At 32.7% G+C, this 11,619-nt stretch overlaps 6 protein-coding genes across 6 annotated transcripts; 4 read left to right on the forward strand and 2 right to left on the reverse strand.

Moving 5' to 3' along the window:
- Window positions 1-905: 905 nt before the first annotated feature.
- On the forward strand, window positions 906-1,304 carry DFA_08222 (uncharacterized protein; the record flags this gene model as incomplete). The annotated part of the gene is made up of 2 exons (XM_004355663.1): window positions 906-1,014; window positions 1,252-1,304. 2 exons carry the CDS (start codon window positions 906-908, stop codon window positions 1,302-1,304), a joined length of 162 nt encoding a protein of 53 aa, XP_004355716.1.
- Window positions 1,305-2,239: 935 nt separating this feature from the next.
- Window positions 2,240-2,461, forward strand: DFA_08223 (uncharacterized protein; the record flags this gene model as incomplete). Its single annotated transcript, XM_004355664.1, has 1 exon — window positions 2,240-2,461. The coding sequence occupies one exon, from the start codon at window positions 2,240-2,242 to the stop codon at window positions 2,459-2,461; it is 222 nt and encodes a 73-aa protein (XP_004355717.1).
- A 180-nt stretch (window positions 2,462-2,641) lies between these two features.
- DFA_08224 (uncharacterized protein) lies at window positions 2,642-4,563 on the reverse strand (the record flags this gene model as incomplete). The annotated part of the gene is made up of 5 exons (XM_004355665.1): window positions 2,642-2,742; window positions 2,850-3,052; window positions 3,088-4,060; window positions 4,110-4,331; window positions 4,554-4,563. 5 exons carry the CDS (start codon window positions 4,561-4,563, stop codon window positions 2,642-2,644), a joined length of 1,509 nt encoding a protein of 502 aa, XP_004355718.1.
- Window positions 4,564-4,741: 178 nt separating this feature from the next.
- On the forward strand, window positions 4,742-6,133 carry DFA_08225 (uncharacterized protein; the record flags this gene model as incomplete). Its single annotated transcript, XM_004355666.1, has 1 exon — window positions 4,742-6,133. The coding sequence occupies one exon, from the start codon at window positions 4,742-4,744 to the stop codon at window positions 6,131-6,133; it is 1,392 nt and encodes a 463-aa protein (XP_004355719.1).
- Window positions 6,134-6,541: 408 nt separating this feature from the next.
- Window positions 6,542-9,112, forward strand: DFA_08226 (uncharacterized protein; the record flags this gene model as incomplete). The annotated part of the gene is made up of 6 exons (XM_004355667.1): window positions 6,542-6,586; window positions 6,821-7,642; window positions 7,707-8,219; window positions 8,300-8,566; window positions 8,640-8,726; window positions 8,792-9,112. The coding sequence occupies 6 exons, from the start codon at window positions 6,542-6,544 to the stop codon at window positions 9,110-9,112; spliced, it is 2,055 nt and encodes a 684-aa protein (XP_004355720.1).
- Window positions 9,113-9,182: 70 nt separating this feature from the next.
- pwp1 (WD40 repeat-containing protein) lies at window positions 9,183-10,968 on the reverse strand (the record flags this gene model as incomplete). The annotated part of the gene is made up of 3 exons (XM_004355668.1): window positions 9,183-9,836; window positions 9,909-10,076; window positions 10,174-10,968. 3 exons carry the CDS (start codon window positions 10,966-10,968, stop codon window positions 9,183-9,185), a joined length of 1,617 nt encoding a protein of 538 aa, XP_004355721.1.
- Window positions 10,969-11,619: the final 651 nt, after the last annotated feature.

The raw sequence follows: 11,619 nt of genomic DNA on the forward strand, positions 1-11,619 counted from the left end.
TTGAAAATAATGGCACCTTCATTCTCTGCTGCAGGCTCTTCTCCTTTTTTTTCTCACACATTTTTAATTACATAAATTGGATTATTATTATCACCTACCGAGCCAACGATACCTACAACTGCTGTTCAATATTGTAAAATTGCACCACCAAGTAACAGTACTTAGGACATCAAAAGAAGGATGGCGATATATAACGCTTTTCCGAATGTTAAAACATTCCTTGGATTCTATTTCTAAAAAGAATAAGTTATTTGTAAATAAAAGATAAAAGATAAAAGATAATATTTATTTCAACTATCAATATATATAGTTTAATAGTCATGGATGGATGGATGGATGGATGGATAAATGTATTTATAAATTTATCCAATCAATATAATAATTATCATAATATAAAAGAGGGGGGTCAGGAAAGGGTAAAATAGAGGTCACTGATTGTTGCAAAATAACCAATACACTAACTATCTTGAACCGACTATTTAGAAAAAAGAAAGAGAGAAAGTTTGTTTTTATTCTTTATTAACCACAGTCCTGACTGCACACCATCAAAATATCTCAAAATAAGAGTGACTGACTGGTTGACTTGTTAACTAACTACTTTCTTTCTGTCCGTTGATAATAATAATAATAATAATAATAAGAATACTATTATTATTATTCGTGTTCTAGAATTCTATCCATTAGATTAATCTCCTATTATTCATTCCTCTTTCTCCCCCTCCCACTCTTTCCTCTAACGTTTTTTTGCTATGGTTTAAAAATTAAGAGATGGAAAGTATAAATGTATAAAAAGGCATAATTACTACTTACATTTTATATAAACCATCCATCCATCCAAACCAAAATAAAATAAACAAACGTTTATAATATTATTTTTTATAATCAATTTTCAATTCTCTAAAAAAATGAACAAATTAACAATCTTTATGTTGGTTGCCATTGTTACCATGCTCTTTGTATCTTCCAGTGTACTAGCCGAAATCAATCAAAACAATAGTGAAAAATGCAGTGATTGTATAAAACAAGCCAAAACCAATTTTGAATCATGCAAGATTAGTGACATTTCTTTCTCCTCTTGCTATAAAATTTATGGTTTGGACTACCAAGTTTGCAAAAATAAAGGATGCTAACCCCCAAAAATTCTATACAATCTAGAAATGATCATCTTCATTTCCATTCTAAAAAGAATATCAAAATAAATATTTATAATTGAAATCTAAATTTTTTATATTTATTTTTCCATGCTGTCAGTCTCAGTCTCTGTCTCTGTCGCCACTGCAATTGATGAAAACAATGAAAGTTGATTGTTTTTTATCTCAACAGGAGTTCCTTATAAAGTGCAAGGCAGAGAACAAGCGTTCCTCCACATGTTATTTCGAATTCCGTACCTATCAAAATAATTGCCTCAACCTAGGATGCATCTTACCCACCTAATGACATGTCAAACAATCATCAATTTATTTGCTTTTATCTGTACCCAAAAGGTGAGGAAGAAGAAGAAATAGAGATATAAACTTTACTTTGTTTACTCTTTTAAAAAAACTACTTTTGCTTTATTATTATTTCTTTTTTCTTTTTTTCCATACATATGATGGAAACCTGATATACCATTATTAATAATAATCATAATAATAATAATAATATTGGTACTTGAAAACAATTGGTTGAAAAAAAAAAAGAAATAATAATAATAGTTACCCCTCACAATGAAAATAATTATCTCTTATAACCACCTTTTTATTTTAATGCAAGGTGCGTTTCAATGATGCAACATTGAAAATATCAACAAGACAAGAAATGGTTGGTTGGTTGGTTGGTTGTATGAATAGTATTCCTCCTATTCAATTCATGTTCAACAAATAATATCCCTCTTCTCTCATCTCATCTTTGTCTCCATCTCTGACAACTATAGGATCAGAAGTAGTGTTGTATAGGGAGCACTTATTTTGGACTAGGTTACAACAACATACCACTACTATACACCTATATATATATGGGGTGGTATCAAATGGTTATCCAATGAAAGATCTCTTGTCTATTGATAATAACAAGCGCAAATGATTTATGGTTTCTTGGCACAATAGAATGACAGAAAGTGAGAGATAGAGAGAGAGAGAGATAGAGAGAAAGCAAAGTAAAGGTATAAATAGACTATCAATTCATTTGGTTAAAATATCAATTCTTATTACATTTGATAAATCAAACAAACAAACCTTACCTACCTTTTAATCCTCTAAAAATGAACAAATTAACAATCTTTATGTTGGTCGCCCTCGTTGCCATGCTCTTTGTCTCTGTCTCTGTCGCTACTGTCGATGAAACCAATGACAGATGTGATGATTGCTTCAACCTCGCCATTGCCAACTACAACCAATGCAAGGCTGGTGGCCACTCATTCAGCACTTGCTATGACCTCTACCGTTCCTATGTTCAAGCTTGCCGTAACCAAGGTTGCAATTAAACCCCCTTTGCATCCCAATCAAATATCATTGTCTATTGAAATGATAACTAATTCCATTTTAAAATGATGGAATCCCTATTTTTTAGTATTAATAAAGATATCACAACAAATAGTAATCTATATTATTATTATTATTTCTACTCTAACTCTTAATTCTATGTACAAAAAAGATAATTCTCTCTATATCTTATTATTATTATTTCTATTATTATTATTATTATTATTATTATTTCTATTATTATTATTATTATTATTATTATTATTATTATTTAACTTTAAATCTTTTCAAAAGAATTTCATTGTCTTGATTTTGTAACATACAAAAATGATTTGGAGGGATTTCATTTTGCATTAACCAACCAAGGAACCCATGACTTGGTTTTGATACTAACATTTCTTGAAATGTATTGGGAAGCATTGTAAATAACATTTGTGCAAACAATACAACCTCTTGTTCTTTTTGAGGGATAATATCTTGACCATTCAATACTTGGATACTTTCCAGACGAGGGTTGTGTAGAGCCATTGATTCTACTACTTTTTGGTCTCTTTTGGCCACCCAATTTTGAATTCCCTTGCAACTGGTGAATACTAGGTTCTCAAGATTTGGTAGGAATGGTAGATACAATGACATGTCTGTATAGTCAACCGAGAGAGTTGTCAAATTGAGTATGGGTTGTGTTGGAACCTTCCAAATGAGATTAACAAATTTGAGGTATGAAATAAATGGTCCTTGATTGAGATGAAATGAAACTAATTGATTGTGAAGGGGTGGAATTGGAAAAGGTGATTCTTTATCACGAGATCTTGGTATTTCACATTCATAGATAATTGAAATAGATGTGATATTTTGATTTTCCAATACAGAGAGCAATTCAGATCCAAGTAAATCATTGATCTCTAGAGATCTTAATAAAGTTGTTTTCGAGATAAAATTGATCAATGTCTGACTTGGAGATCGAATTGTGGCTTGACCACCGGTCAACATAAAGGAAATTTCGTCCATCTCGAAATCGATCACTCTAGTATTCATTGAGCAACAGAGGTTGGTGAGGTTGGGCAATTTTAAAAGTAAAGGAAAATTAAAATCTGGTTCTATATTTCGAAGAGTAATTGATGACAAAAGTGGAAAGTTGAATGATGAAAAGATAGTTGATCCAATCGACTCTGAAACTAATGGAGTTGTTGTTAATGTTGTTGTTGTTGTTGTTGTTGAATTAATCTTGTTTAGATTCAATGATAGAGAGGTCAGTGTAGAGGATACTTGTTTGATAAATATTGTCACACCTTCATGTTCCCAAGAATCTCTGATTGGTTGTGCAATCACCAGTTCTTGTAATTCTTTAAATGACTTTGTATCAAGTAGTTTGTACACTACACGGTCAAAATGGGCTGAATGTTTGTAGGTCAGCTTGCGAAGCGATCCACCTTGTTCGGTGATCAGTTTGAATAGTCCCAATCTCTCTGGTAATGCGTCGTGGTCACATATGGCGAGATGTGTTACATTTGAGAACATAGAGTAAGCAGCAGCACTATTTACACCCATCAAATTGTCGAATGGGTTATTAAAATAGGAGTTTTGTGAAGCTCTATTATTATCTTTTACATTAAATGAAGATTTTATCCTAGAAATGTGTTTTAAAAATACAACACCGATTCTCAATCTTATAAAGATATTCAAAGGCTGATCCCTTGTCTAGTATCTTTCTAAAGATATATTGATCAGAGAATTCTTTTGAAATGAGTGCAAACCATCTCCAACATACAGTTGCCATTTCAATCATTTCACGTTGATAGAATGTCTTTGCATATTTTGCCTTCCACATATGCTTTATAATAAGTCCCTCTATTCTATGTGGTAATGATATAGCTATAGTTATTGTTGTTATTGTTTTTGTCTCTTTTGTTGTTTTACAAAAGAGACATATAGATAAATAGATAGATAGATAGATAAAAAAAAATATTTGTTATCTCTGCAAGACAACCAACTACAAGAATGAATTAAAAAAGTAAGTCCGTCCATTTTATACCACAAGCTTTTCTTCCATTCATTGAACTATAATGAAGCTAACATAGCTATCTATCTATGTACATGTATTCATATTTAAGATTTAATTAAACTAGTAAATAAATAAAATAATTTTGTTGTTCAAAAAAAAATTGAAAGTTGAAGTTTGATCAAGTCACGAATTCATTCAATTTAAATTAATATCCTTTTCACGTATACAGATATATTAATATTTATATATTTGTATTATATTTAGAAGTTGAAAGATGATAATGTCAAGATCACTTTCAAAAGTAGTCAATACTACTGCTACTACACACTGCTATGGAGCTAGATTGATTAGTAGTAACTTCTCTTCTTCTGTGAATAGAGCATCATCAACATTTACCACATCATCACCATCGTCATCATTTACAACATCTTCATCTACATCTTTATCATCAACACTTTTAAAGAATCATCATACTATTTGTAACAATATATCAAGTAATAGAATTCAACCATCATCATTGATGATCAATAGTTATAGTCATCGTCAAAGATACAACTTTAATTTATCAACAAAAACAACATCAAATCAAAGATATAATTATAGTAGTAGTAGTAATACAAATCAACAACAACAAAATAATAATAATAATCTAACAACAAAAAATATCGATAATAATGGACAAGAAAAGAATCATGATAGATTCTATAATCAAGAAGATATAACCGATAGATTAAACAATCATTTTAATAGAAAACAACAAAGAAGAATATTATTTGCAAGTGGTGGTAGTTTATTATTAATATCAAGTATTGGTATTGTTGGCGGTAATAACAATAACTCTAACAATGAAGGAGGAATGTTTTCAAATTTACAAATTAAAGAGAGTTGGAAGGTATTGGGAACGATTATAGCAATCAATGGCATTATTTATTTACTACTTCAAAACCCAGCATTCTTTGCAAAGTATGGGTCACACTTTTTGTGCTCAGTGTCCAATGTCACGAGTCACCCACTCTGTCTGGTACTCTCCAACTTTAGTCATCTCCAACCACTCCACTTTCTTTTTAACATGGTTGGTTTGTGGTCGTTTGGACAGAGTGCACACGACTATATGGGTACACTGCCCTTTTTAGCGTTGTACATGGGTGGTGGTATGGTAGGCTCAATGAGCAGTATCATACAAAAGTTGATTGTACGTGACTTTGGTATACCATCCATTGGTGCAAGTGGTTGCATCTTGTCGGTGGTTGCCGCCAGCATCATGTTTGAACCAACCAATCGAGTGTCACTCATCTTCTTCCCATTTGCCTCGTTTGAGAGTCAGTATGTGCTGTGGGCACTCATGGCCTTTGACGCACTCGGTATTGCCTTTCTCAGTCGTTGGACAGGTTGGGATCATAGCTGTCACTTGGGTTCGATGATTGCTGGTGTCGCCATTGCCGACTCGTATCGCTACAAAGCACGTTTCCAACACTTTACAGGTACCGGAAAGACATGGGTCAAGGACAAATTCACCTATGAAGGCTCGTTCAAGGACGGTGCCATGGATGGCAGAGGCGCACTCCACAGAATCCCCGAAAACGATGTATACAAGGGGACTTTTGTTGACAATCAATTTGTTCGTGGTCTATTGGTTCGTAATGGTGAAACTTTTAATGTTGAAAGAAGATAAAAGAGAGAAAAAAAGAGAAAAGAGAAAATAATAAATACTTTTTTTTTTTTTTTTTAATTTATATATACCTTTATTATTGTTCTTTTTCTTTCATCTATCTACACACAACCAAACATTACTTTTTTATTATTTTATTCTTTATTCTCTTTACAAAGAGGGGGAGGAGGAGAGATACAGAATAGTATAATAAAAAAATAATGATGGAGTGTTTGAAAACATTGCTTGTTGATGATTGCTTGGTCTTGTGATCATCTATATGCTTTTGTTGATAGATATATAACCCTGGCCCTTACTCCAAAAAATGTGGGTCCTGTGCTGAATCGTACATGGTTAAATGGTTATATATGTTCGGGGGGCTTGAAACGATCGAAGAAGTTGACTTGATATACTAGTATTAATTAAATAAAAATGTTGCAACGGGGGACGAATGGAAAAGAGAACTACATGGCAATTGTATGATTTCTGCAGAAATAGGAGGATGTGAGTATAGTATAGCAAACAGTTCAAAAAAGATAAAGTATTTCTAAAAATATATTAAAAAAAATGAGAACACTTCATTTTCTTATGGAAATTGAGGGGGAAAGAAAAAATAATTTAAAACATACAAAATATATTTGGTTGATGGACATATATAAATATATGTATATATATATATATATATATATATATATATAATTATCTGTTTAGATGAATATCAAATGTAAAATATGTGGATCAGAGGAATCAACTAGTATTTGGGAATTTAGAGAACATGGTATCAACAAATGTATTCCGATGATTGAAAAGTACTTTGGTTTGAATCAACAACCAAAAGAAGAAGAACAAGAAGAGAAAGATAGTATAAAGAAAAGAAAGACAAGAAAAGAATGTGAAATCATTGATACTACAATAGTGAAAAAGATAAAGAGTAGTAGTAGTGGTGGTACATCTACAACAATAACATTTCAAAACATTATAAATGTGCCATTTGTGAGAATGGTTATATTCAATCATGTTGGTCAACTATCAAGACTTTTAAAGGCAAACAACTCGGGAGTCGGTCGTAGTATGAAAGGAAAGGATATAATCAAGATACCACATTTTGGAATGATTACTAAATTTGGGATGCCATGGAACTTTATTAAACATTATCTACCACCAACTGATAAAGTACTCGTTAAACGAAGACATTATGTTATGAGTCAATATTGTGCAAATCAAAATGCAACGTTGGGAACACTCCAACATCTTTTAGAATGGTCTAAAGATTACGATCCACTTGATCCCTTGGAAGAATGTCATTTAGAATTGGTCCAAAATGTAGCAAGGGCTGGACACGTTGATATTTTGACCCTCCTTTTAGATAGGTTCCCATACCTTGATTTGAATGGATTCAGTTCAATGCGAGGTGCTGCAAAGAATGGGCACTTGGATATGGTTTGCCTCCTTTCTAAAAAAAAAGATTTCAAACTAATTTGTGAATCTGCAATGTATGAAGCTGCTTCCAATGGACGCTTAAAGATCGTCAAAGTATGTATACATAAAGACAAACAACATCAATCATATTATTATTATTCTTACCAATCCAATTTAGTTTTTACATTTCGATTGCAAAACAGAATGTAGTGAGGATGACCTTAATGGTGCAGCTAAAAATGGTCATTTAGATACTCTTAGATGGTTATATCATAGATATTGTGGTGATTATAGTGGTGGTGGTGGTGGGTTATCGGCAAAAACTTTTGATAAGGCATCAAAGAATGGTCATTTAGCAACTGTACAATGGTTGACCTACATGAAAACAAGGTGCTCGGAAAAGGCTATTGATAGGGCATCCCAGAATGGTCATTTACATATTTTACGTTATTTACATTCGAATAATATTTTTGATTCAACGACGGATGCTATGGATAATTCAACCAAAATAGAAATAACAAAATTCCTTCACTACAATATGTATGAAGGAGCAACAACCAATGCAATGGATAATGCTGCATCTTTAGGTTTACTGGAAATTGTACAATTTCTTCATGAGTATCGTACTGAAGGGTGCAGTACCCAAGCCATGACCCTAGCCGCAAAGAATGGCCATCTTGATGTTGTAAAGGTATGTAAATAGTCAAATTCACTCTGTGTAGACACACTCTTTTCCAATTTAAATATCAACTTTATAATTGTTTCACTCAGTTTTTATATACAAATAGACCACAAGATAGATCTACTAGGGAGGCATTGAACAAGGCAATCAAAAAAGGTCACAGAGACATTGAAATCTATCTAACATCTGGTGATGATGAATTGTTCGATATTACCCTAGATTTTGACATTAGATATGTAATCCAAAAAGGTAGAATGGATCTCATCACATTGTATGAAAGAAGATATCTTCAAGAATCATTAGATGCTCAAGAAATGTATCTTGCAGCTTCTCATGGTCAACTTGAAGTACTCAAAGTAACTTTTAATTAACTTTGGAGTGATGATTGTGTAACAAACCATTAATTTGTTAATTGTTTTTTTCTTAAAGTTTCTTCAATCTATTTTAAATTTAGATCCTATCCCATCTAATATTATGGACATTGCATCTACCAAAGGATATCTTGAAATAGTTAAAGTATGAACAAAATTAATTATTATTATTTTGTAAAACTAATATTTTTTTTAATTTAATTAAATTAGTATTTACATTTTGAATGTAATAGTAAATGTACAATTGAATCAATGAATGGAGCAGCAATTTACGGTCATTTGAATGTAGTTAGATTTCTAGCAGAGAACAGGTCAGAGAAATGCTCAGACAAGGCATTAGAATGTATTGGAGAATATCCAAACTATCAAGTCATCGAATACATCTTGTCCAACAAGTTGATCCCAAAAAAAAACATTTTATCTGGACCATTCATTCAGGCCATGAGATATGATAATGGCCAAACATACAAATATTATGAAACCCTAGAAATGGTTGATCACTATTACAACAACGACTCTTCCTCTTCCTAATACCCTCACTAGTATAATACCATCACTCTATTAGATTAGATGTTTTAAATATTTTATTATAATTTTATTTTTATTGATCAGAATCAGAATCAGAATCACTATCGGTAGCGGCATCTTCATCTTCATCACCAACCTTTTTCTTGTTAAAATTCTTCTTTTTGTTCTTTTTCAAAGTTGGATCGTTTGATTGACCTTGTGGAGCCTCGACACCAAATGCAGTTTGGATCGACTTGAAACGACGAGTGTTTACAACACGTGGAGTAACATTTTCAGAGCCAATGGCCAACAAGTAGGGAGAAGAGCTGAAAAAGGAGAGAGAAAAGACTTGCTCACCAATGTTTCTAGTTTCCATGAGCTTGGGTGTTCCCTTGGCAGACATGTCCCACAACTTGACAGTCTCATCCTCACCACCGGTGGCAAGGAGTTGAGCTCCAGTTGAAATGGAAAAGGTTGAGCATCCACCATCGTGAGCCTTTAATTGCCAGACTGGCTTGCTGTTACTACCGAGGGTAGCATCGTAGCATGTCAAATTACCATCCTCAGTGGCAACGAAAAACTCCTTACCATTGTGTGGATTCCACAACAACGATTCAATCTTTTGTGTCTTCCAACGGAAAAAGGTCGATGGATCCGATGATCTAACATCACAAATCGATACAGATGAATCATGTGATCCAATTAATAATGCTGTCTTTTCCATTCTATTCCATTCTAATGAAATAATCTAAAAGGAGGAAAAACAAATTTTTAATTAATTATTAAATTTGTTTAAGACTATATCTTTGATTTAACATACATTATCTTTATGATGACTAAAAGTATTTACACATTGTTGTTTAGAGATATCCCATACTTTGGCAGTTCGATCGGCTGAACCAGAAGCCAAAACATTACGTTGTTGAATATTCCATGACAATGATAAAATACTATCAATATGACTACCTGTAGTTGATACTCCTTTTTTCTAAAATAACAAAAATAAACAAATAAATATCTAAGTTAATAAATGAATGAATATAATTATTATTATTATTATTATTATTTGATTTGTTTCAGTTTACCTTTTTCTTTCCTTTTTCAACTTCAGATTGACCAAGAGTTACGGTTGGATAGAGATTATCGATGACATCGAGATCCCAAATATCGATTGAACTTTCAAAAGTACCGACAGCGACAAAGTTACCCTTTTCGTTGGTTTTGTTGAGTTCTGGGTTTTGATCCATCCATGCAATGGCGAGTGGCATGGCAGCGAGAATAATGTCGTGGTGAATGTAGAGATTGTCAACCTCTTCTTCGTAGACGTATACATTGAGATGTGAGAATTCCTCCTCGTCGTTGGCAACGGCGGCAAGAATCAACGAGTCGGTTGGACGGATAACAATATCCTCCAAATCTTCGACCTCGTCTTCATCACCATCACCAACACCGAGGTATGGGTCTTTGTCTGGGTTCTTGTAGTACATCAATCCCTTCATTGCCTTGTTTATAAACTTCATTCCTTTTGCTTCTTCATCCATTTCTTGTTCTTCGTCATTGTCATAATCATCCATATTATAACGTCTATTGAATTCATCTTCTGGATTATTTGACTTTGACTTTTCCTCTTTTTCTTCTTCTAGTTCCTCTTCCTCTTCATCTTCTTGTTCATCTTCTTCATTATCTTCATCATCTTCATCTTCAGTGACTACTTCTTCCTCTTCTTCATAGTCAGAGTTATCTTCTAAATCTTGAATATCGTCTTGAGCATCTTCGTCGATGCCTTCAGCTTGCAGTTTCTCTGCTTCGATATCTGTATTATATTTGGTTGGGATTGGCTTTGCTGATCCTCTTGGTATCCATGTAATTGCTGAAATCATCCTTTATATATACAATGATTCTCTCTCTCTCTATCTCTTTAATCTAAAAACACAAAACAACAACAAAAAAAACGAGTACAAACTTCTTTCGGTCGTCTCCCCACCCAACCATCGATTTTTTTTTTTTTTTAATTTATTTTTTGAGCATACCTATACAACACATAAGATGCTTGCTTGTATAGGACATATATATATTTACATAATATTACACAAAGTATTTATAAACACAATGTGAATAATGTGTGACTATGAGTACTTTGTGATTCAGGGAAGTATATTTGGGTGGGAACTTGAACTTCTCAAATACCAAGTCAAGCATCCAATCAACTTACTTAATTTAGAAATCAATGTCGATTTTAGAAGAGAGAGAGATAATGAATGTACATTCATAAATCATGATCATTATTATTCGATTGGCTCTTTGAAAAAGAGGATTTTGATGAGTCAACGACTCATTCGCCCAATTGTATTATTGGGGGTGTGCGAAAAGTACTCGAAAAAATCGATTCCATTCGAGGACACTCCTCATTCTGAAAAGAGTAAAAAAAGATTTAAAATAATTTTTTGATCACTTTTAGACCTGCAATCCACCAGACCAAACTAAACTCTCAATGCTACGAAAAACCAGTTTATTTATAAAAACCCACTACT

This window comes from Cavenderia fasciculata (genome assembly GCF_000203815.1).
Source record: "Cavenderia fasciculata unplaced genomic scaffold Scf_ET2XIPL01COFD4-5, whole genome shotgun sequence".
In the NCBI taxonomy this organism is placed as follows: domain Eukaryota; phylum Evosea; class Eumycetozoa; order Acytosteliales; family Cavenderiaceae; genus Cavenderia; species Cavenderia fasciculata.